Below are 26,467 nucleotides of genomic sequence, written 5' to 3' on the forward strand. Positions count from 1 at the left end.
GGATAGTAAAGTGTGCATCAGCAATACTTTTGTACAAAGACAATGTGTACATTTCCTCCAGCCCCTGCAGGAGCTGGGGGAGCCTCTGCACTTCACCCAAAGCACTGGGGAGGGACTCAGCTGTCTGAAATCCACGGGTGACACCCCAGAAATGATGCTGTGAGCCTGGAGGAAGGCCTGAAGGGCCTACAAAGCTGCAAGAGCTGTGTAGGGTTAAAAAACATCCAACACCTTTCCTGACACCCTCTGGTAACAAAAAAGCTCAGGGGAGGTCAGGAGTTGCAGCTGCAGTTGGGTTATCCAGATGTGGCACTGAGCTCAGGACCCGAGTGTGCAGGTGGGGTCAGTCCCATTTCATGCAAGGGACATGAAGGGACATTTATCCAGAGGTACATAAGTCAGAGGCAGGGAGGGCAGTCACTTCTGGGTGAAATCCTCACCCCACTGGTGCCACAGGAGTCACTGATGGTTCGGGCTGCCCACCATGAACCCAGGGTGGATCTCCTCAAACCAGGGCACCACTTAAGTGGGAAGAAATGAAGAATGTTAAAGAAAAAAAATAGCAGCTGTGGTCCAGCTTGCCTGCCCCATTCTCCCAGGCAGCAGCATATTCCATGATCTCTTTTCCTCCAACCCTTTATGTTCCACTGTAGGCTCGCTGCTCACATTGCCATTAGAGGGGTCCAGATGTCCTGAAAACAGAGCTGCAATTAAAGTGCAGCACACACCCACTTTTGTGTCAAACTGTGCTAACTATTCACACATCTGGATTATTTTCCCTCAAAGCCTTCTGTTTCTTTAAATTATTATCAGCGGCAGAATGCTAATAAAGATTTTTGCAAAAATGCTGAAAACTGAGGTGCAACTCGGGGTTGCCCAAAACCTCTTTACCAGCAACCTTGTTTGGGGAAAAAAGATAAATAAATCAAAATGCAGTGTTTCCACATGGCAATGGGCTCCTCCACTGCGTCTGCACCTCATCAATCACGCATTGTCTGCCGGAGAGGCGAGCCTTGTAAATGTCACATCCACTCAGGCCCGAGGAGAGGCGAATCAAAATGCAGCGAGGAGTTTTTAATTGGATAGTGTAATTAAACTAAAAAACCCCAGCAGAGTAGCTTTGACAGGATAGATGAAGACCCCTTTTAATAGGGCTACAAAACAGATTTGTTAAAAGGATGAGGCAATGCGCGCTCCTGATTGCGCTCAGGAGAACTTTTACGAGCGGCTGTTGGAGGGGCCGCAGTTCATCAGCACAGAGCGCGGCAGTGCCCGGCTGCTCCTGCCCTGCCAGGGCCAGGGGACCCCTCGCTGCCAGCCCCTCTCTGCAGGGACACGTCCTGCTGAGTGCTGCCCTGGCACCGGGGCACACGGAGCCAGCTGTGCCCGCGGCCGTCCCGCGGCACCGCCGCCTGCCCAGCGTGCCCACGGCTGGCCTCTGCCCTTCTGCTCCACACCTGGGTGTTCCTTTCACTCCTAGCCTGAAGTTTGGGAAGGTTTTGTGTGCTTGAACCTGTTTTTTACCTTCTGGTCAGAACCTGTGAATAGGAATTTTACTGTTACTGCTTCCTCCGCTGCGGGAGCGGGGACATCAGGAACCATGGTATCATGATATTTGGTACACACGCTGCCTCTGCTCTGGCCCCTCTGCAGGCTCTCAGCAAAGCTGCATCAGCTCCATTAGAGCCCCCAGAGAAGCAGGAACCCAACGCTTCCTGGGTATTTTCAGCCCTTCCACAACCCAACAACAAATTCATTAAATTAGTGCTACCCAATGTGCATAATCGGGACGAACTGGACACTGAATTAAAACATCAAATACCTTTAGCTTTAAATGAAAACTACATAAAGGGGGCTCAGGCATCGCTCTGGCCATCACTTGCAGCCAGGGTGAATACTGCTGGAAAAGCTATTTTCGTGCAGATGTGGAATTCAATGGGAAAGACTGACTCGTGTAGCAACATCAATCAAAACGTCGGCTGGGCTGGCAGCTCTCGACAGTAAGGCAGGTTCAAAGGTCACGGGATAAAGAAAAAGCCAAGCTCTGGTTCAGCTCTAATATCTCCTCACTGGAAGTCTTACCGAGGTACCTGCCCCCCTTCTGCACTCGCAGCTTTCATTAATCTTCTTGCCATCTTTTTTAACTAGTCATGCAGAACCGCTCGATAGCGAGACATATAATGGGGAGGCCCTGTGCCTATTACCAGGTTAACACTCTGTTAAGCCCCAGTGCAACAATGGAATCAGAATTTAAAGGAAATCTTCAGCTGCAGGGTGCAAAGCGGGCAATTAAATTACAAACTGAAGTTACCCATGTACTCCATGACCTAGGGAACACCTTTGTTTAGACTTACCTTCATACCGAGGGTATTTTGACAAAGCAACTGAGATGTCTCTGCTTCATGAAAACAAAAAAAAAAAAAGCAGATAAAGGCTCACAGAGAATGTTGCTTCAGTGTTTCAAGTAAATTATCGAATAAATCCAATTTCTGCAGCGCCTGTAAAGCACAGCTGCCTGGGAGAGCCCTGGGCAGGCTCTGGTCAGGGGTGGTGGCACAGGGGGCTGCCCCAGGCTCTGCTTTCCTTGCCCAGCTTGGCCGTGTCTGGCAGCCCTGGGCATCCACCAGGGCCACAGAGCACTGCACATGGGCAGTGGGCTGTGACACTGAAGTTTCTCCCCTGTCCAAGTAATGTAAGAGACATTACCAGAATCAGATTTCCTTTAAATTACACTATTGCAAAGGGATATAATTGTATTAAACGTATTATGCTGCTTCCTTAAGACTTTATATTATGTACACTTAATTGAGATACAAAGCTCTTTTCAGCTATAAAAATGACAACTACTTTATTAAGGCTTAAATCTTATTTCTCCATGATAGGATGCTTCCTTTCAAGACTCAAAACATTCAGAATCTCTCGTGATAATCAGGCTGAACCTGATTTAAAGAAGATGTTTGTGCCCAGTGTTGTCAGGTTCTAATGGCATCGAAGCAAGCCAGCAGGGCCATTAACTCTCCCCTCAGTCTAAATCCAGGGAGTCTGATTTAATTTACAAATAAAACTTCAAATTCTGACCAAGGGCTACTACAAGGGCAAGCAAAAATCATCAGCCATGCCTGCCTACAATCCCCCCACTAACGGCAAATGAGATGCCAGAGCTTTCTGTTTTCATTTTCTGCCCTTGCTGAAGGCAGCTCTGAGTTCTGTGAACTCTCAGCACAGGAAAACTCAGCCTGTCCAGAGCAGCTCCGAGCTGCCCATCAATATCCCCATGTCAGCTCTGAAGCTGCTGAGTCCTTTCACACACACAGGTGCCACCACAGGCTCTGTGCAGGACCCAGGGAGCAAAGAACAGAGCACCCCCGTGCTGGCCAGCACCAGCCTCCACTCCCAACGCCCCCTGCCCTGAATTAAAGCAGCAGCTGGTCCAAACCTTCACCTCTGCAGAGTCACAAGAGCAGAGCCCAGCAGAGCAGAGCCCAGCAGAGCCCAGCCCAGCCAGCAGAACCCAGCCCAGCAGAGCCCAGCCCAGCCCAGCCCAGCTCAGCAGAACCCAGCCCAGCCCAGCAGAGCCCAGCCCAGCCCAGCCCAGCCCAGCCCAGCAAAGCCCAGCCCAGCCCAGCCCAACTGAGGTGCCCAGGAAGGGAAGGCAGCCCCAAACCCAGAGCCCAGCACAACGGGACAAGCACGAGCACTTCTGAAAGAGGAGATGGAGCAGGTTTGTGTAACAAGAGATAAAAACATGAAAACAAAATATATTGCAGAACTCAAAGACCTTATCTGTACTCAGCCTCTCTTTGCAATAATTCATTCAAGAAAGATCCGGGAATAATTTTTGATGTAAACTCTGCTACAAACATACATCACCGTGCTGATAAAAATCACAGACAAAACTTGTGAAATACAGTGAGTTTCATTCCTTTATGCTACTAAAATAACTTTTTTCCATTTAAAATTCAAGAGATACTGATCTGCTGTTCAGTTCCCCAAAATGCATCATTCTGAGATGTCACACTAAAAGTCTTTTCTGCTGGCCTAAAATAATGACTTTTGGAACATCTTTAGTGAGTTGGGAAAAGGTCAGCAGTTTCAGGAGGAAGTATTTTCTCCTTTTGGAACTGTGCTGAACCATTATTTAGTAGGAGAAGTTTAAGATGCTCCCACAGAAACGAGCAAACAAGCCCCTCAGTGCTGTCGTGGTTGCAGGCTGTCAGTGTCCTCTCCAAAGCCACCCTGACTCCTCACTCAGTGGTCCCCAAGTGCAGGTACTGCCCTCCTGCTCCTGGGCTCTGTCTGGGGCTTGGAACTCCTGGGTTGGCAGGATTTGGGTACAAACACAATTCCAGAGCAGCAGGTGCTGCTGGAGAGCCCCATCCTGGTGTGCAGGGATTGTGCCCTGGTGTGCTGACAGCAGTGGAAACCCCAGCTTTCAACTGGACCCTTCAAACATATCCTTTTTTGGGGGCACCATTTTATCCCCTCATTTGCAGAAATGTGGATACAAAGCAGAGGTGTGACAGGATTCCCCACAGCACAAACTGCCCCTTGCACTGTACACAAAATCCTCACGTGTTTCAGACTGCCAGGTCACTGGGGAAGCTTCTCCTTGGGATTGTGCCTACCCAAGGACCATGAAATCTTGATGGAGACAGAAAAGGAAGACAATGACTAAACCAAGAACATGGAGTAGGAAGAGGTAATGAAGGGGAGAAGGATATAGTTCAATAATTGCTGATAAAATCTGTGGCAGCCATAAATTTACTCTTCCAAGAGAATTCAACAGATCATTACCTCTGTAAATATGTATCACATAATTCTCCCTCTCTGTCACCTTGCAGATAAGTACTTAATACCAGCATCTCACTACCCTGCAGAGGCACAAGTGCAATAAAATCCATCTGAGCTTTTGAACTGCAGCCACTTTTTGACAGTAGACGGTTCCATTTTGGCCCCACTGGGAGCCATTGCCCAATTCTCCCAGGGCCCATCCTGTGCTTTTTAGAACAACTTTTCCAGACAGAGACTCTCATTCCTCTACTGACACAACAAGCAGAAGCCCTTCCTTTTGGAGTTGCACTCCACAGAGCCAGCTCTGACCTCGGGGCAATGGCTGAGCTGGCATGTCCAGCCTGTCCCCAGCCCTGGCTGTCACTGCTGTCCTGGTCTGGTCACCACCACAGAACAGCATGCCCAGAGTGGCACCTTCAGTCCCAGAGACCCTGCAGCCATGCCTGGGGCAAATCCACACTGAGCTGACACTTACTATATGTCCAAGATCTTCAGTTGCACCAAGGACATTTAAAACCAGTCTGAAAGTTAAAAAGTGCCCAAAAATTGCAATTCTGTTGAAACATGGATTTGCTGGCTGTGCTGCAGGGCTGGGGACAGCTGGGCAGAGCCAGTGTTCCCTTGGTGTCACAGTGGGCAAGAAGCACTGAGTGATGCCATTAGCTGAGAGCAGCATCAGAGGACACTCGTAAAATGTGTGTCTGTTTATGCTGTGTTCTCTACAACAGAACTGAGTCAGATTAAAAACATCCTGTAATGAAAAAAACACACCTATAGAAAGAAAAGGACATGGTAGCAATAATTCTTTGGACATGGAGCACATCCAGGGAGGCAGAGAAGAGAGAACATAAATAAAAAGGACTACTCACTTGGGCTTTTTTCTTCCGCAAGGTCACAGGCACAGAGGAGTTCAGAATCGATTGAAATGGGTTTCTGCTTAATCCAAAACTTAGTGCTGGCCTTCTGATTAGTAACAGGGTCTATCTCTACCTTGTCTCCAGAAATACCTGAGATGAGAAAGAATAGAGAGCCACAAGAGTGATCTGTTTAACCGATTTCATATCAGCCGTTTGACACACTTTATAAATCTTAAATGGGCTGAAGGTATATTGCCCTTCTGGGCTTTCTGAAAGCACGGGGGCTTTTGAAACCAGAAGCAAATGGTTATCAAACTGCATTGATAATCTGCATTTTATTCTCCTGCATAAGCATACCAAAAGAAAGAAATATCACAGAGAAGATTCTCCTAAACGCATACAGAGCTCTTCTGGAAGCAGCAGCTACACGAGCTGGGAGATTTATAGGAGATAGAGCTGGTTTTGCAGTCACCACTGCTCTGTGTTAACAGACACTATCACCACCCACCCCACTCCATCTGCTGTACAGCAGACATGCAATCACAGAGTAACAGGACCAGAGGTTCAGAAGGTGCTGAGCTGGAAGGGACCCATCAGGATCATTGAGTCCAACGCTGGCCCTGCACAGGACACCCCAACACCCCCACCCAGTGCCTCAGGGCTCTGTCCAAACACCTCCTGAACCCAGGCAGGGCTGAGGCTGTGCTCACTTTCCAGGGAAGCCTGTTCCAGAGCCCAGCCCTGCTCTGGGTGAAAATCCTTTTCCTGATATCCAACTTAAATGTCCCCTGACTCAGGCTCAGCTGCCCCCTGTGCCCTGCCAGGGTCACGAGAGCAGGGATGGCACCTGCCCCTCTGCTTCTCCTTGTGAGGATGCTAAAGCCCCCAGCGAGGTCTGAGCAAACAAAGCACCCTCATCTGCTCCTCAGGACTCTTCCAGAGCCTTCCCCACCCTCGTGGCCTCCTTGGATGCTCTCTAATGGCTTCATGTCCTTTTCACGTTGTGGTGCCCACAACTGCACACAGTTCTCAAGGTGAGGCCACACCAGGGCAGAGGGCCAGGAGGATCCTGCTGGAACCAGCCCAGGAACTGAACTGAGCTGAGCAAACTTCCCAGGCAGCTTTTTACACCCAGCTGTGCAGAGCCTCAAAAACAACGGCGTGTCTCCGGGCATGGCTTACAGCGTGAAGCTCATGAGACACCAACAAAAGGAAGCAATATAGGAAAAAAGTATTGAAGTATCATTTAACTCTTGCATCTCTGGAAAAAAAGCAGAAATCTTTCTCCCTCCTGAGGGTTCTGACAAGGCAGGAGCCTGGGGGGGTCTGGCTGCAGCCCCTGCCCTGAGCCCAGGCCAGCCTTGCCCACCCTGCGGGTTATGGGGACACCCCACTAACCCAACAATGCATTCAACACACCTCACAGAGAGATCACATTGCAATTGAGCATTGTATCAAGAGTCCAATTAACACCCAGGCTTCTGGAACTCACTAATTTGAGTAGGCTGAGGCTGTATCTGGAGCCCATTTTGGTTTGTGATTTAATTTTGGACAGATGATGTAAAATCGGTGTTGGTATTTCACTGTAATGGTTCATTATTCCAAATGGTATTTGCTGTAGTTTAAGGAAAATATGGAAGATGATGATACAAAGTCTCATTTTCTCACTGAAAAAAAGTCAGGGGAAGTTCTAAAAATAAAGGTGCAAATTCTTGGTGTGTGAGGGCTGTTCCCCATCCCTTCCTCTAAGAGCACCACCCCTATAAATATCCTCAAAAAAATGTCACTGTTTGGTCCTGCAACTTCAGAATTCACAGTCAGTCAATACTGTTAATGCACCTTGTTAATTTGATAGGATTTGTCAGGTAACTCCACTGGAAAATTATATAAAACTGTTCCAGATGAACAGATGATAGTGACATGAATTAAAGTGATAGAACAATAGTGGAATATAAACCAGAAATGACACCCAAAGTGGCTGTTGATTTATTGCCATCCTGAGTTTGGTTCTGGGCTTCCATGTATATTAGTGCTACAAATCTGGGTCCATTTAGCAGCGAGATGCTCATACATACATCACCAGCTCCTGCTCCAAGCCAAGGTCACTCCCCATTGCATCAATCTTCTCAGCAGAGGCTACTTCACCATTTTGTAACCATCTCAGATGGAACAGACTTCCTCCTCTTTCATCTTTTTTTTATCATGTAAAATACACTTTAACTTCTATTATTTTTATCTGCAAATTGTTGCTGTATACTTCATCCATTATTTCTGTATCTCGACATCGCTGGCTGAAGCTCACCCACATCCAGAGAGTACATTGACAAAGAATGTTGTCTTTTTTGTGTTATTGTTCTCACAATCTGGATGTGTTGAAACCTAAAATCAAAACAGTATTGTGTCTGTGGCTTCTGCAGTCTCTGTCTCACAGCACAAATCACTCATACTCAAACCCAAGTGAAAATGCTCCTTCTGGTATTTTTTAAATTCGTTCATTTTGTCAGAAGGAATGCCATCAATGTATGGGTCCAGTAGCAGTGTTCTGTTCTTGCTCCCTTTGTTGGGGTCTGCAATTGCCCCCTCCCCTTTCTGAAATACTTGCCAGCAGTTGTTTTCCCTGACAATATGCTCCTGTTAGTGGTGCTAATGTAATACACAAGTAAATGTGTCTTATTCCTCCAGAACACGATAGAGCCTTTGTAAAACTGCTGAGAGTGCTGCTGTGTGTGCATGACCCTGTGGTGTGGGCTGAAACACAAACCCAGCCCTTAAACTGCCCCCTGAAATGCAATAACCTTCCCACTGAGAGGGCTGGGCACTCCTCCCACGGCCACACACACACCACAGAGTATGCTCAATGTACAGAAAATCAAATTTACTCCCATGCTTTTCATAAACCTTGTCTCAAATTCAATGACCAGGCCTCAAAACTGCTAAAACATTTCAAAAAGTGCAATCCACTGCTGCACAGCCACTGACACCACTGATCTGCCAACGGGGAGCAAAGGGATGACTGAGGATTTTTGGGGTCCTCCAGAAAACTTGCCCTGCTACGGCTGCTGCACAGAACTGATGGCACAAAAAAGCTGCAGAGAAAAGTCTTTGCAACTGGCCATCAGCAAACTGCTGGAGAACAGCTCCCAGACCAGTCACCACGGCTGAAGACAAAAAATGAGCCCCTGTTTTTTCCATTTCAGGAGGAAGAAGCAGCCTGTCACTCACAGGTAACACGTAACACTCATCAGCTCAAACCCAAACAGCCCCTCAGTCCTTGTTTTGCCAATCTTGCTCTTCTAATGCATTTAAAAAAATCAGGAGAAACCCCAGCAACTTACTCAGACTTTATAGAAAGATTTTGATTTTCTACATTTTCTACATTTGAACAGCCTGCTGGGGTTTTCTTTGATTAAAAAAAAAAAAAAATTAGATTATAAAGGCCCATTGTCAGAGCACTGCCATCAAAATCACACAGGTTCACAGATTGTTATAAAAGGGAAATTTTATGGTCCTTACAGCACTGGGCAGGGTCAGCTCCTCCACTGCTGCACAAGTTAAGCCATTTGTTTCATTTAACAGCTCTTCTCCCTTACCCATTTATCTTTAGTGATCTGTCATGACCTTTCCAAGCTCTCATTTCTGACACTTCCCAGATACAGTGAGTCAAACTTCACTGGAAGCAAACGATCACACCCCGAGAGTTTGCTCACGGCCAGCACTGCCCTGCTGCAGCACAGCAGATAAATCCTGCCACAACTAGACAGCTCAAAATAAACCAAAAAAGCCTCTTCTGTCAGAGTTTTACACGTGTGTACTCTGCCATGTGCTTCGGGATGGAGGAACGAAGGGACAGCAGGGGCAACAACACAGGAGCTGGCATGGTTTAACAATTCTGAATTCTATGGAATAAATGTATTTTGTAAACATTATGGCACTTAATATCTTACTGCTGAATCATTTCTTTATGGAAGTATTTGCAGGAATGTCACAGGTCACCTACCAATGCATCATTAATCAAATTTTCACAATTTAAACACAAAGATAAAAAGCCATTCAATCATTTTAAAACAGTAATGGGGCTTTTATAATTCAGGATTCTGTCAGCCCTTGGCCTTCAGGTTTTCAAAGGCATTCAGCGAGCCAATAAGGACAATATAAAACCTTTAGAGAATGCTCATTTATTTTGTTCCACCTCAAATTTCCACTAGGTCGTTAAAAATCTTTCAGCCTCAGAAAAGGAAAAACCCAATAACTCCCAATTTTGCAAAGCCTCATTTAAAAATAACAAAACAGTTGGCAAGAAGCTTTCCATTAGGAAGCCCAGACTGAAAAAAAGAGACGAGGTCATTAAATAATGGCCTTCCTTCGGAGGCAACATGTGCAACTGATTGGGGATAATAAAAACACTGAAGTATTTTCAACGGAAAGCAATATTTTTAACTGCTGCAGTGCCAGCAAGGCTTTCAACCACTCCATGAGAACAGGGGCCAGGGTGACAAGGATTGCTCCAGAGTGGCCAGAGATGGGCAGGCAGCTCGGAGCCGCGTTTACCTAGCTGCACGTCCGTGGTGAAGCGCAGCCGGTGGATCATGCTGACTTTGAAGGACTTGTAGTGGTGGCTGCTGAGCATGTCCTGCACCGTGGCAATGTCGATCTGGGGGTCCTCCTCAGAGACCTCTTCTCCTCTGGAACCTGCAAGACAAAGCGCGGCTCCTGGAGGGGAGGCTTGGCTCGGGGCTCGGAACGGCCAGCTCCTGCCTCCGGCACGGGGAAACCACCAGGGCGGCCAGCGAGGCCCCGAGGCACCGTGGCAGGGGCCTGGGGCTGCGTGGGGAGCAGCACACCTGCTGGGGCCAGCTCCTGCTGGCACAGGGGATGGGCAGGGCACCCGGCTGGCCACACGCCCTGTCACCCAGCAAGGAGGTCACAGCTGCCCAAAAGGCCACCCAGAGGTGTCTGTCCCCAGAGGTGTCTGTCCCCAGGGGTGTGTGTCCCCAGAGAGGTGTGTCCCCAAAGGTATCTGTCCCCAGGGGGGTCTGTCCCCAGAGGTGTCTGTCCCCAGAGGGGTGTGTCCCCAGAGGTGTGTGTCCCCAGAGGTGTCTGTCCCCAGAGGGGTGTGTCCCCAGAGGTGTGTGTCCCCAGAGGTGTCTGTCCCCAGAGGGGTGTGTCCCCAGAGGTGTGTGTCCCCAGAGGTGTCTGTCCCCAGAGGGGTGTGTCCCCAGAGGTGTGTGTCCCCAGAGGTGTCTGTCCCCAGAGGGGTGTGTCCCCAGAGGTGTGTGTCCCCAGAGGTGTCTGTCCCCAGAGGGGTGTGTCCCCAGAGGTGTGTGTCCCCAGAGGTGTCTGTCCCCAGAGGGGTGTGTCCCCAGAGGTGTGTGTCCCCAGAGGTGTCTGTCCCCAGAGGGGTGTGTCCCCAGAGGTGTGTGTCCCCAGAGGTGTCTGTCCCCAGAGGGGTGTGTCCCCAGAGGTGTGTGTCCCCAGAGGTGTCTGTCCCCAGAGGGGTGTGTCCCCAGAGGTGTGTGTCCCCAGAGGTGTCTGTCCCCAGGGGTGTCTGTCCCCAGAGGTGCCCCTCAATGCCACCCCAATCTCCCACGTGCCAGCAGCACCTCGTGATGTGAAGCTGCACTTTATTTACTGATTAGTATTCTCATTACCACTGCAGGTACTGCCTTTAGAAAAGGCAACAACTCATTAAGCCAAAATGCCAATTACTGAAAAAATATAACACACTTTAAAGATTTTTTACATTTTATGACGTTGGATTAACACCAATTTCAACATTACTATAATGTGATATATAATTGCACAGAGTCATTTCAATGCCAGCTGCTAATAAAGCACCTCAGCTCGAAATGATCATTCAGATGCTGGTAGATAAAGTGGCATAAATATGTTTGAAAACTGATTTAGCTTCTTACAGGAGATCCTGAGGAACGACACGTTTTGTTTAATGTCCTGGCTAATGTAGTCCTAAAAGCTGAACCAACTGCCAGTTCAGAGAACTAAATTTGCTGCAGGAGATTAATGAAAACTTTATATTTTGCTGAAATTTTAATAATGGGAAGATGAGATGATGGAGTTTTAGTACAGGTCTTAAAGCTCCAGCAAAGCAGGTACCAGCTGGTCAGATTTTTCAGTATTAATTTTGCTTGAGACTTGTACTGTTGGAGTGGCCTCAACACAACACCACTGTGAGCATCTGCTGTTAAATGAGTCCAAAACCACACGGGGAGCATACAGCAGGAGGTTCCCAGGACACAGAATTTCACCACAGCTCTCCCTTCTCACACACCACACACCCTCCTCTGGGGAAGAGGGACACCAAAGGGTTAAGCTACGAATTGGGCTGTGCCATTCGACTTGAAAGGATTCCAAAAATCAAATTAAACAGTCTCCACGTGAATTTATGCAGAGCCATCTTAACACTGCAACCACTCCATGCTCCAGAATGACAAGATAAATTGTAATGGCTCCTTCCGAGACATTACAATGCATTTTGTCACAGACCCCTGTGTTAATGTCTCTATACCATGGATTATCATAATGTATCATGTCAAACCCTCATGCTGCACCACTCCAAAGATACACTGAGATATGTCAAACTTTTTGGTGCACTTAAAAGCATCCTGAGAGGCTGTGGTGTGGCAGTGCCTGGCGGTGTGGCAGAGGGTGGCACTGGCACTGGCACTGCTGCTGGAGCCAGCCCAGACCCTCCAGGCTGGAAACCAGAGGGGTGTCCCCCCCACCACCCTGTCCCCACGCTGTGGGGTCACAGTGGCACTCTGTGCTGGCACAGGAGCTGTGACATGGCAGAACTGACCCCTCCACCTGACCCTGGCTGCCCCCAGGGCAGACCTGAGTCCCTGGGGAACAGAGTTTGGTCACTCGGGCCCCTCTCCTCACTGGAAACTCTGATTTCAAACGAGACCAACAAGGCAAAAACAGCAGCAGCTCCATGAGCTGGAAGCCAGGCAGGAGCCAAAGCAGAAGTTTGGGAGGCAGCTAGGGCAGAGCCTCCTGTGACAGGGACCCCTGGCAGCACCCAGCACCTTGGGAGCAGCACTGAAGTGGCACAGGCAGCCCATCAGACAGAACTGAACCTGCATTTCCTCAGTAAAACAACAAAACACAAAGTTAACTGCACTGCAAAAATGTCTCTTATTACTTTAATGTACTAGAATATTGCTTAATGAAAGTTCTTAATTGCAAGACAATTAATTACATACACAGAGTCCCCAATTACATTTTCCAATAAGACACTGGCTTTGCTATAGGTCTAAAGGCACTAAACCAATTTTAATATATTAAGACCAATTTCCCTCGAATACTAATTACTATCTAATGATAAAATGAGAAAGAGGAACTTTCCAGAAGTAAGATGGCAAGAATAAAACTAAATTAGCCATGAACGGCTTCCTACCACACATAAAGGCATTTCACATTACAAAGTGCAGCCTTCAGTTTAAAGATAAATCTTTGTGCAAGTTAAAAGTTCTGCACACTGGAAGCAGTTTATTAGCTTGAATGCTATTAGTAAATGCTGGCTGGAAAGGGGATTTCTCCATACATATTTCTTAATAATGGAAAGTTTTTGTTTCATTTAATACCCTGAAATATAAACTTTCTCTTTGCCCAAAGGAATGTGGCTGCTCTTCTCCCAGGAGATGCTTGCCATCATCCATATATATATTTATAAATTACTATGAGACTATGAAGAGCACATTTACAAGTAATAGCTGTTACAACAGAGTTTTTTTCTGACTGGCACATCAAAGCTAAAAGTATTTCAAATCAAGACAGAATGCACAAAGTGAATATTTCAGTTTGCTGATAGCATTGGCAAGCCATTATTTTATTAATAGTGCAAAACTGTCAATATTTCTATCCTGATGTCACGCCAAAAGATAGCTCCTAAGCGCCCCAAAATCCATTTTCTGATGTGCAGGGGGGAGGCAGGCTCTGCACAAGGCAGGGATTGTGAGTGATCCCACAAGCTGTACTGCCCTGGAGCCCCTCTGTGCAGGGCCAGGGCAGGGGGAGCCTGCTGGGCAGTGCCATGGCAGCAGGGCTGCAGAGCCTGCTCTGGGATGGGCATCACAGACTGCTCCCGAGGGCAGGGGGGCGCCCCAGGGCAGGGAACTGGAGCCAGCAGCCCCTGGACCCCCCACCCCTCTGCAGGGCTCTGTGCAGGAGCAGGGCAGGGGGAGCCTGCTGGGCAGTGCCATGGCAGCAGGGCTGCAGAGCCTGCTCCTGGATGGGCACACAGACTGCTCCCCAGGGCAGGGGGGCTCCCCAGGGCAGGGAACTGGAGCCAGCAGCCCCTGGACCCCCCACCCCTCTGCAGGGCTCTGTGCAGGAGCAGGGCAGGGGGAGCCTGCTGGGCAGTGCCATGGCAGCAGGGCTGCAGAGCCTGCTCTGGGATGGGCACACAGACTGCTGCTCAGCACAGGGAACTGGAGCCAGCAGCCCCTGGACCCCCCACCCCTCTGCAGGGCTCTGTGCAGGAGCAGGGCTCACTTTGGTGTCCCCTGGCCTGGGAGGGAAGGGGAGCAGGGCAGCACAAGGACTTCAGAGGAGGGAGAAGAGTCCCCTCAACACTCTGACATTTATTTTGAGCCAAGGCTCCCGAGGCTCTCCTGGAGCAGAGCAGGCTGACTCCTGCTACACCACTTACAGACTTCCAACAGGTTTACTCTTTCAGCAATGGTGCAGCCTGAACCCAGCCATTCATGGGAGCAAAGACCTGCAGGAGATACAGTTACAGCCACAGCCTGGATTCCTCCACAGATGATGAAAATACATTAAAAATGGAGCGTCTACTGTGTTCTTTTAATTACAGAGCCTGGGTTTAAAAAAAATGTTATTTTAAATCACAAGCAAAACCCATGGAAGTATGACTAGTGAGCATCATTTCATAGATTAAAAATCAATACAAAAATAATAGGTGGGATGCAGACGTCGGGGAATTCTGGCTTGTGGAAGAGCACAACTCGATTAGTGAGGTCAGAATTGCTCCATTTCCTCAGCACAGCCCCCCTGCTCCCTCTTGCCAAGGTCTCTCCCACAGTTTCTCAGAACCATTTCATGCAGAAATGAACCAGGAGCACCAGGGACATTTTGGGAGCAAGTCCCACTCAGGGAGAGCAGCAGCCCCAGCTGGGAGTGTCAGTCCCAGCAGCACGGGGAGCTCAGGCTGCCCCTCTCTGGTGCTCCTGCTGCAGCCATGGCTGCTCTGGGGATGCTCTGCTGCCATTCTGGGACAAGATGCAGCTGCTGTGGCCAAAAAGCACCAGTTGAAAGGTTTAACCTTTGCACAGAAAGAACAAACTCTCCCACTGCTTGAAGCAGGTTTTTACTATGGCTCTGTGCAGTGCTCTTGGCTGAGGGCAGGACTGTGACTGGCTTTACTCATTAGTACAATCAACATTTTTACACAAAAAGGAATGAAAGAACACCAAACCTGAGAGCGTGGCTGCTGTAAAGAATGAAGAATGGATCAAAATGCCACGGGGAACAAGCACAAACCAACGTTAAATGTATTTTTTTAAAGTTTCATATTGTTTCAAGTAAAGAAATAAATCAGGAAATAAATATTAGGATCATTAAAACAGTAATAGAATAAAAATATTTGAGCAGAGCTGAGAGAAGATTATTTGTCTGGCACTTCAAAAATCATCAAACTGCTGTAGTTATTTCTGCATGGCTAATTTCTTTAAATTGTATTAGAAAAGCCCAGTGCCTCTGACAGCCACACTGACAGGCACAACACCCTGCAGACCAACCCCTCGACTCACTGAGCAACGTCTGCAGCACAGACAGGTTCATATTTCGTGTTTTTCAGGGTTGGCCATAACTTTACAGAGCAGTTTAACAGCAAAAGATTAATCATGAAGTGATAAACAGGATGCAGACTATTTACTAAAGGTATGAAATCCATCATTTCCCTCTGGAATATTGTTTTGGCACCACGGAGAAGTGCCTCGGGACAGAGAGTCTCGTCAAAACGTACTTGCCCAGACAGTACAGCTGGTGTTCCAAAATACATAACTTATGTGAGTTTAAGCAGTTTACAAGAGCAAAAGTGAAAAGGGGAAACATACTGTTCTCCCGGACAAGGCAGAATTCCAAAGTGCTCTGGCTCTCCAAGGTACAGTCTAAATCTACTGGGACATTAGGTTCACTCTGCTTCTCCAGCCGATACTGAGGACCTGAAACATAAAGTAACTTGTAAAATCATCTGTTCTCTAACAAAGTGATGGCTTAGCACGTTCAACTAACACGAGGTTACTCGCAGCCCAGGAGCACGGCAGGTGGTGTTGGTGTCCCAGAGCCCTCTGCCAAAGGAAGCCCTTTCCCTCTGCCAAAGGAAGGGCCCTGTCAGCAGCTGGAGGATGGTGTGGAAGCAAACAACGCATCCCCGCTGTCTCCAGCTGTCCCCTGACCTGCCAAACCCCTGTCCAACACTCCCACGCTGTCCCTGCAGCAGGTGAGGCTGCACCAAGCCCCTGCCTGGAGGGGGAAAAGCCCTCAGACCTTGTGTACACCCTGGGGGCTTTTTTGGGGCATCTTTCCTGAGTGAGGAAGCCCCCAGTGTTTGCTCTCTGCTGCCCATCCCTCTTGCCTGCACAGAGCACTGGGAAGTACCTGGGAAGGAAATCAGCCCTTCCTTATGGACTGCATCACACAGAGGGACAGATGCTGCTGCTGCTGCTTTGAATGAATGATTTTCACATTTTAACAGGAGATCTTGAAGGTTCAGGTGCCAGCTTCTTTCTCCCCAACCAAATCCCCAAAGTAAGGACAACACCACTTCGAAAGCTGTTTTACCACTACAGAAAATGTATCAAAAATTGGTTTTACAAAAACTTGGCCATTAAAAAAAATATCTTCTAGTTGAATGGATCCTTAAACTACATGCCTTTACTGGAACAAAACCAGGACACTCTGATCCAATGGCAGGTGAAGCCCCACGAGCCAGCTCCAGCCCTGCTGTCCTGACAGGGGTTGGGAGAGCTCCTGGCAGGGTGGGGGGAGACCCAAGTGCACCAAGTTCCAGGTGGGACCCTGGAGAAGAAAAGCCCTTTCCAAGGGCAGGAGCCAGTGGGGCCAAAGCCCTCCTGTCCTCGCTCCACTCCTGCTCACACCTGAGAGCTGAAGTGCACACCAAGTTCCCAGCTGTGTATTTTCCATAAACAATAATTTTCTATAAATAATTTTCCATAATCCAGTAAAACAACCTGAACAGATACCTGAAAAATCCTAAGTGATTCAAAGCCCCCTTAACCAGGTCTCAAAATAACAAAAAACCTAGAACTGAAATAACAAAAATCTATTCCCTCTCCACCACTACTTAAAGGATTTCTGACTGTTTGCTGACTTTGAATTACGAGCATATATGATGAAATATTTAAAATATATAAAAAAATTAAGCCTTTCAGCCTCCGATGGCATGCCTAAGGAATGGAATTTGTTAGCCAATTAATTTTAAATTGACTACAGCAGAATTTCAATTACAGCTTCTCCCTCCATCTCCCCACGTGAGGCTGCCTGGCCGGGCGCGCTCCCTCCCCGGGTGGAGCTCTGGGGGCTCTCCTTATTCCCAGTGCCACCCAGAGCAGGTGCCAGCCTTTCTGCAGCACTCAGGAGGCTCCCACCCTGCCCAGCACAACCAGTGGTGGCACGAGGAGGTGCCCAAGCACCTGCAGTGCAAACCACACAGCACAAAGGAAGGCAAACAGAGCCAGCACCAACGCTGCTCCTCTCCCCGTTACTGGAAATGTGATTAACTATTGAAATTTAAAATAAATTAGATAAACAGAGGCCTGCTTGTTAGGCAGAAGCAAAATATACTGAATTGAAACAAATCTCAAAGCAGTAAATCAATTTGGATTTAAAATCTGGTGTAGGTTTAAGAACAGGACCAGCGACAGCAAAACCCAATGGCTTTGTCTGTTCATCCCAAGCACCTTCCAGAGATTCCTGAGCTACATCCAAGGGCACTGCTGGCACAGACCTGAACATCTGTGCTGCTGGTACCCAGTCCCAAAGCCCTGCTCAACGGGGGCAAACCCTGACACGACGGAAGGGTCAAAGGTAGGCAGGGCTCGTGGTCCCTCTGCCAGGATCTGATTCCACCAGCTGGATCCACCCCAGAGAGCATCAGCCCCATCAGAAACAGCCCCCACGCTGTTGAACCCTGAGGAGAGCCATCAGGGATCACCCCTCAACATGGCTCAGGGTCATTTTTATCTGGAGCAGCTTGAGAACCCCATGATCAGCTAAATTGTTTTACCTGATCAGTTTGCGTCAAGCCTGTATTAACTCTGCTAATAAAGCAGGGAAATGGAGCTCCAGAGCAGGAACCAGCTCAAGCTGCCTCATGGATAGCTCCTTACAACCAGAAAATACTGAGAAATTAATAAAAAAGTGCAAACAGATTTTCAGAGAGTATCTACTCTTCAATTATGCTTTAAATATCTGTCCACATTTACATGACCTCTGCTTGCCAACAGATGAAGAACGTCAGGCTGAGTCTGTGGAGGAGTTTTACTATCAGGCTTCTCTCACAAGTTCAAATGATGTCACTGTAGTAGGAATATTGGATAATTTAATGGTCTCCTAATGGAATCCTGCTCTGTGAATTTCAACAAATTTTCAAGTGGCAACACCAAAGATGGATTTTATGGATTTCTGTAATCTGATGCAAATGTTCAATGCAGTTGTAAAATAAACCTTTAAAATCCTGGCACAGACTGTCCTGGCCAGTGTCCCAAGCCAAGCTTTCCTGCTGCTGGCAGCTCCCACCCTCCTGGGGGTGATCCTCCATCACACACATCCCTTCCCCCTGAGTCCCTGTGGAACCCCTCTCACCATGGATTCTGCCCACAGATACCCACTTGGCTATTCCAACACACCCCTTCAGAGACAGGAATGCTCATCAGGAACTAAAAACAAGGAAACAGACCCCAAGACCCACAGTCCCCCATGAGCACACAAAGGTGCCTGGGAAGGATCCCACCCTGTAATCAAATTAAGGGTCCCCCTTGCAGAAGGGAACAGCCACCTGCACACCCACAAACCAATTCTGTTGCCATTTAAGCTGCAAAGCTTTCAGAAAGGGCTTTTGAAAGCACGACCCATCAGTTCTAATTTTAAAAACTTATCCTTTCAGTCAAGACTAGAAAAAGGCCCATTCCAACTTTTATCTCCACTACAAAGTGCTGTTATCTTGGGCTGTTGTCAGGAGCTCTCTCTCTCTTTCTGCTGACAAGCAGAGACTAGAGAGATAAGATTGGGAACGAATCTCACTTCTCTGAGTAAATAAATAATCAATACTCATCTAAATGTAAATGAGAAAGTATCCCCCTCTGATAACAGGGCTCTTATCAAACAGCCAATTTTCTGCAGACATTTGGCCTCAACCAAATCACCATCATTCAGCCCCAGCCTAATGGCTAAAAATCGTAACTAAATTGAACCGATCACCAGAGATCAACTAAGTTCAGCCATGGCTACTACGGGTTCAAATGTTTGGAATGCAATTTTTCCCCCATTAACTTTCAATAGCAATGAAGAATGCCACGGTCAGGGGTGAATCTGCACAATAAACAATACTAACACTGCAACAGGGAACCAGGCTTTAAACAAAACCCCGACCAAACCCCTCTCCATCTCCAAACTAGTTACTAGGGTGAAATAAGGATTACAGAAAGAATATTTAATGTTTGTGGAGTTGTCAAACCTAAACAAAAAAGACAAGTATCAACAAAACCCCTCAAACTGTTGAGAAATGAGGCAATACTTTACAGCATTAGTCTCTGCAACAAAACACATCCCTGTGCCTGTATATCCCTCTCTTCACCTTCAAGAGCTCCCACAATCCTCACCAACACCCAGTTCCACCTGTGCTACATCAGCTGTTTCTGTTCCCTTTACAGTCCATGCATTTGTGCAAAACACTTCTGAATTTCCCATTTCCATGACATTTGCCTCCTGAATTTATTACACTGCGTGAGGAAGAGTATTCCTCTTGTTCCAATGAGCCACTGCCACCCCAGTGTTTGGGGTGAGCAGCTCCTGTCTCTGAAGCACCTCAATGAAACCATTCCAATGCACTGTCCCCACCACCTGCACTTCACCTCTTGTACCCAGTTGTGCCTTTTCCACAGCAGAAAAGCCCTTCCCTCCCAGCATCTGCTCCTCACTTCACGTGCCTGATCCATTTCCACACTCATCCCTTTCTGCATCTCTTCACTTCTCTTTTTTGAGACAAAATACAGCAATTAAGATGTGGGTACGTTGGGATTTATGGACTTAGTTCCTGATGTTCCATTTGTCTTTCTGCCTGCTCCTGCATGGAGCTGAGAGTTCAGAGAGCTACCTGTGATGATGCTGGATACTTTTCCTGACTGATGGAAGGTAATTAGAGCCCATCATTGTACACATATAGTTACAGTTGCTTTTCACCATGTATATTATTTTGTACTCATTGACACTGAATTCCCTCTCTCGTTTTATTGTCCTGTCACTCAGCACTGTGGATACCTCTGCAGTGCTTCACAGACAGCTTTTATTTGCACTATTCTTACCTCTTTTGTATCAACAGCACATTTTGTCACATCAGCATTCACATCCTTTCCGTGCCCCACATTAAGGAACAATGCAGGTTGCACCAGTTCCACCGGAGCTCCACCAGTAACCTAGTTACTAATCACCAAGGGCCATTATTCCTATTCTTTGTTTCCTGTCTTTTAATCAATTATTAATCCATGTGAGGATCCTCCTTCTCATCCCGTGACAGCTTAATTGCTTTATGAGCCTTTGTCAAATCTTTTTTGGGAATCTAAGCATGCCATGGCAAACCCACCACCCCTTTCAGATGGTCTCTGGCTCCCTCTCAGCCTGCTGGAGCACAGCCTGCTCTGCCAAAGCCATGCCCACCTCTGCCCTGCGTGCTGCATTTGCTCACGTGCCATCCATTAATCCTGCTCTTTGCTAGGGGCTCCTGTTACAATCCCACAGTTTGCCTGGTGAGAAAGCCCAGGAAAACCTGTCTGTCCTTGAACTCCTTCCACAAACCCCTGCCACCTCCCACACTGGGAGCAGCTGGCGTGAGCAACACGTTAAACACGGCGTTAATGGAGCAGCATCTCCAGCCCTGACCTCAGCAGGCTCGGACACTGCTGCCTGCTCACAGGGCTCTGCCAGCACCACGCAATCACAGAATGGCTCAGGGCAGAAGGGAACCTCACCCAGCCCCTTCCCCTGCCACCCAGGGACACCTTCCCTGTCCCAGGCTGCTCCGAGCCCTGCTCAGCCCGGCCCTGGGCACTGCCAGGGATCCAGGGGCAGCCACAGCTTCTGTGGGCAAAGGAAATAACAAAAGAAATGAAAAAAATGACAAAGAAAATAAGAAAGAAAAAATCAGAAGTGTGGGCAGTTAGGCAGCCACGGCGACAGATGCCGGGCAGGAGGGAACAAGCAAAAGGGAACTGAGCACAGGCAGAAGGCAGCAGAGCAGTCAAAAAACCCCTGTTGATAAACACTTAACACTGATGTCTGTGGGACTTTCCGTTTCAAGTCCCTCCTTTCACAAGGATTTGTGATTTATTGCTTTGCTGCTCCATCCCTGGGCTTTGAAAGCGCGATTCCGCTCGAGTTTAAACTATATTTATATTTATTTTTTTGTTATCGCTTTTTTATTATTGCTATAGAAAATATTTGCTGGAAATATGTTGCAGCTATTACAAGGTCATAAAAAAGGAGATTTATGTATTTCTATCATTTCAAATAGTCTGTCAGAAAGTATCAGTCGTGCTAAGTGTAAGACTGCTGGATTCCAGTGCTCCCTCCGCCACCACATGGGCAGCAGATGGAGGAATTAAAATAGCTCAGCGCCGAGGCTCCTTGGGTGCTGGCTGGGAGGAGGGAAACCGAGGCAGCTCCTCGTCCCCTGGGGAGGCCTGGGGGAGCCCTGGCCCCCCCTGGATGCTGGACATGGCCCTGGGCTGGGGACGAGCTCCGGGCCATGAACAAAAAGGGCAGAGGAGGAGCAGGATCGTCCCTGTGGAGAGCAGGGAAAGGGGAGCAGGGACAGGGCTCCGGCCTCCTTCCCTGGGAGCTTTCTCAGAGCATGACAGAAGGGGCAGGATTCCATTGTGTGCTTGGCAATGACAATAAAACAACAGAAAATATGTAAACAGTGTGAGAGGAACTGGCTGCAGAGCAGAATGTTTACATCTCCAATCCTGCTGCTGCGAGGACGTCTTAAATCTGTTTATCCGCTAAAAATCCCCAAAGCCCCTCAACACCTCTGAAGTGGAATAAAGATTTTATCATTACAAATGCAAATACTGGTTAATAAATAAAGATATTTAAATAGTGAAAACAAACTTTTAACATTATGCACAAGCATGAGAGGGTTTTTTTTAGCCCAATCTGTTTTTCCTTAACTTGCACTGTTGTGACATTACCGAATTTTACACACAGTTATCTGCCGCTCTCCACAGAAATACAGATGGTTTTTGTAGAAATAAACAGTCATTTATATGAAACAATTGTAAAATAGTTTATGGAAACCAGTGGTGTAATGCATTCAAATAAATGCCAGGCCTGGTTGATGGAGAGCCAAGGTGTTAAATCACACTGCTCAGGAATTCAGCTGTGGGAAACAGATAGTAAATCCAGAGTGACAGAATTTCCAGTGATGGCAAAGGTTTCTGACATCTAGTCCAGTACACAAAAACTACAGCAGTTCAAACCTATTTTACTTAACACTACCTTGACAGCCAGTGAAATTAAAGAATTTAGTCAAAAGCCCCTTAAACAGAAACAAACACTTCATTTCTGGATTGCTTTTCTGGGGAACAGCAAATGTGCAGCACGGCCAGCAGCAACCCGGGCTGTGCACAAAACAGAAGGGTTTTATTTAATTGCTACCTTTCTGCATTAGCAGTGTGTAGCCCTAAAAAAAGCTGAGACAAAATCATCGTGTTTCATCTATAACGTAAAGCATCTAGAGCAGAAATCCAACACACGGGTTTTATTTTATTCTGCAGCTGCCCTGCTCTCGGCCCGGCCAGGGCAGGGAATGGTCCCCGAGGGGCCGTCCTGGGGCCAGCCCAGGTGGGCATTCCTGGCTGGCCAGCACCAGGGCTCGCCCATGCCTGCTTTTCCAAGTGACAAATGTGCTTTTCCTCGGCTGTGAAGACACCAGTGACTGTTCTGCATTTTTGGGCAGCACAAGCACTGAAGACACCAGTGATTGTTCTGCATTTTTGGGCAGCACAAGCACTGAAGACACCAGTGATTGTTCTGCATTTTTGGGCAGCACAAGCACGGCGCACTCGAGGGTTCAAGAGCACAGGGCAGGGAGGAGCTGATCCCGTGAAGGAACAGGGACCAGCACAGCCTCTGTTCATCACAGTGGTGAAACAAGCACAAAAATCTCAGTCACCCAAACGCTGAGCTGCCAGTTTAAAACGTCACATAAATTACAGCATTATTACCAATCCAGAAGAACCAGTAACCACAGGAATTTGGTACCATCAGAACCAAAACTGTTCAATATTCTACTTTCATTTCGGAGGCTGGGCGTGAAAAATTCTTCTGGGCTGATAGCCCACGGCACAGGGCTAGCTGGCCATTGCTGTTCTCACCAACCATTCACACGCTTTATTCCTGATGAGCTGTTCCACCTACACCAACGCACCGGGGTCTGCTCAGCGTCAGCGGGCTGGGAGAGGGAAAGGGCAAGCGGAATAAATCACCCCGCGGCAGAGCCGAGCCGAGCCGAGCCGAGCCGGGGCAGCAGGAGATCACTGCCAGCAGCTCCATCGCCCCTCTCCGCACCCAGGGGCTCGCCCTGCTGCGGGAGCACCCCGCAAAGCCGGGCAGCGCAGCGCTTCCCTTCCCGCACCGGCCCCTGCTCCGGAGCGGGGACGGGAATGGGGGTACGGCTCTGGGAATGGGGGCACGGCCCCGGGAATGGGGGTACGGCCCTGGGAATGGGGGTACAGCCCCGGGAATGGGGGTACGGCCCCGGGAATGGGGGTACGGCCCTGGGAATGCGGGTATGGCCCTGGGAATGGGGGCACTGGTGCTGAGTGATCCCAGCCCCGGGAATGGGGGCACGGCCCCGGGAATGGGGGCACTGGTGCTGAGTGATCCCAGCCCTGGGAATGGGGGTACGGCCCCGGGAATGGGGGTACGGCCCCGGGAATGGGGCTACAGCCCTGGGAATGTGGGCATGGCCCTGGGAATGCTGGTGCTGCTGGGACCCCCAAGGTGCCACAGGGACCCCCGAGGTGCAGGGGGACCCCGAGGTGTAACAGGGACCCCCGAGGTGCAGAGGGACCCCCGAGGTGCAGGGGGACCCCGGAGGTGTAACAGGGACCCCCGAGGTGCAGGGGGACCCCGGAGGTGTAACAGGGACCCCGAGGTGTAACAGGGACCCCCGAGGTGTAACAGGGACCCCCGAGGTGCCACAGGGACCCCCGAAATGCCCCTGGGACCCCGAGGTGCCGCGGGACCCCGGCCGTGCCCGCACCAGGCTCCGCAGGGCTGCTGTAATGACCCAAAACAAAGCACGGAGCCAGAGCCGCTCACAACCACCACCAGGCAGAAAAGCACGAGTGTGAACACAAGGAAACGCAAATTAATTGGCTTTTCACTGTCACAGATGCTGGGGCTTCCATCCCAGAAAGAGTCAGAGCAAACATATGCATCGCCTACTCGAACATATTTACTTTTAAATTTAAACTCCTCAGTTACCATCATTCCATGACAGTATGAAACTTTAATGACGGTTTATTCTAATTGTAGTTCATCTGTTAGAAGTGCTTTTATCATAGGGCTGTAGCTTTACATAGTTTATCTTTTTAATTCTCCTTTTTAAAAGTGTATTAATAAATATATGTGCAAGTGAAATGCCTCCCTTTACAGACATTTTTTTGTCCTACTCTCCCACCAACAAGGTAGGATGAGGAAGGAAAACCCCAGCAAGGCCCACAGCTCCTCTAGCAGCTGCTTTAGAACATTTAAGACACGAAATTTGACATTACATGTGGTGCTGACACTGACACGTCAGAAACTGAATTTTCAGCCACAGCTCAGAGCTCTCCTCCCCAGCTGCTCCTCAGACAAAGATGAGCCCCAAGGAGAACTCCTCATCTGAGAGTCTCCAGGTTCTGAGGGCGACTTGAACTTTGTGTGAACAAATCTAAACCACGGCAGTAATCAACCACAACAAAACCTGCCTCTGTAACAGACCCTAACACCCCGTGCTCCCAGGTACCAGGGGATGGAACAGGCTCCTTCCCTGGCCTTGGCAGCTGTAATTCCTCTGATTCTGGTGTAGAGACTAAAATATGATATGGAGGCTTTTATCTTTAAGTCCTACGCCTGTTTCTTGAATCTTGCTCTTTTCTTATTATTCAGCTTCCTGTGGCAGTGAAATAATACACTTAAACAGAGCAGGAAGATTATTTTAAACTATTTTTGGTCACTTTACACATTTTAAAGAATGCAAAAAGCACTGGTTGACAGCTGTTAGGGACTTGAATGTTATTGCAAAGCAGCTGTTTTCATTTATCGAAAAAGTATTAATCTTTCTCCAAACTCACAGAACACTGAGCTAATAACTCTCCCTCTAACCTACGGAAAATACAGGTCACGTCTGTGCAATGTTGGCAGAAGGTTTTGTTTATAACAATTAAACTTGTAGAGCATTTTGTTCTTAAAAGGACTGAGCCTTTCTGGTCGGGGGATGTTTGCAGTCGGAGGCAGCTATTAAATAATAATCAGTAGCATGTTCACCCTGCAAAGAATTTCTACTTGAAATCAGACAAGATTAATCAGAGGAGACTTCTCTGTTCACTAGAAATTTCAGATGAAGAGAGGCTGACACAGACCAGGAACAGGCAGGATTATTCCAACATTTCAGCATTTTATGTTGTTTGGTTTTGTCTCTCATCTCCTCCTAAGAACATTCGGTTTTTATATACTGACATCCATGCTTAATTTGTTTGAAAACAAAGCCTCTGCACACATTCTCTCTGCATTGTTATTTACTTTACATTAGTATTTATAGTCCATTCAGTGGAGCTCTGGAGGAGAAGGCAACTGGCATCCCAGGGAATGTGTTTGTGGAAGAGCAGCAGGAATGAGACAGCTCACAGGCAGGGAGATAACTTCCCAGTGTACATGTAGTTCCTGCACATATTTAATTTGAGAATCACCATGGCATCAGGATACATGAAGTATCAAGGATGAAGTCACCATCTTTCTTATGTTCTTAAAATCGTAATCCATGCAAGCATATTTTATAGGGAATAGAGTGCAGCCTTTGGTGCAGATATAAAAAGCCTGATAAGATCTCCCTGCCTGCTGCACACTGTGGGCTGCTGTCAGCCCCAGCCTCAGCTGAGCCCTGGGATCAGAGCATGGGCTGTGCCTTCCACCTTGGAAGAGCTGTGCCTGCCTTGGTTCCTCTGAGCTTCCTAAAAAATCAGGATTTAAAGTGCACATCTACCACAACCCAAATTTCTTACATGTTAGTGGGGTAACACATGAGTATTGGTGAAAGCAAGACCAGCAGAAGCGCACACCAGACTGACTGAGCAGGAAAATCATTTCCCAGTAAAGCAAATCAAGTTCTAGGGGTAATGGTGTTCTACAGTTCTGCAACATGATCTGTAGGACCTACAAAGCTCCCTCTGCCAAGTCTGAGGGTGGGATTTTCAAGCATGACCAACAGCTACCTGCTCCAGAAGTTAATGTTAAGGCTGTTACTGATCTCTGGGGAGCAGATTATCCCAAGTACTAAA

The 26,467-nt window shown here is 48.1% G+C and overlaps 1 protein-coding gene across 4 annotated transcripts in view; it reads right to left on the minus strand.

Annotated features, from left to right (window-relative positions):
* MAPKAP1 (MAPK associated protein 1) overlaps positions 1-26,467 on the minus strand; it is a 79,886-nt gene that overhangs the window by 5,772 nt on the left and 47,647 nt on the right. For 3 of the 4 annotated variants that reach the window (XM_041406793.1, XM_041406790.1, XM_041406791.1), the window contains 3 exons: positions 15,743-15,850; positions 10,197-10,337; positions 5,661-5,798 (listed from right to left, as the gene is read on the minus strand). In XM_041406793.1, coding sequence (XP_041262727.1) covers positions 5,661-5,798; positions 10,197-10,337; positions 15,743-15,850 — 387 coding nt within the window. The remainder of the gene's footprint in view (positions 1-5,660; positions 5,799-10,196; positions 10,338-15,742; positions 15,851-26,467) is intronic. The other variant, XM_041406792.1, reaches the window with a different exon arrangement.

This window comes from Onychostruthus taczanowskii, unplaced genomic scaffold (genome assembly GCF_017590055.1).
Source record: "Onychostruthus taczanowskii isolate IOZ18803 unplaced genomic scaffold, ASM1759005v1 scaffold25, whole genome shotgun sequence".
In the NCBI taxonomy this organism is placed as follows: Eukaryota; Metazoa; Chordata; class Aves; order Passeriformes; family Passeridae; genus Onychostruthus; species Onychostruthus taczanowskii.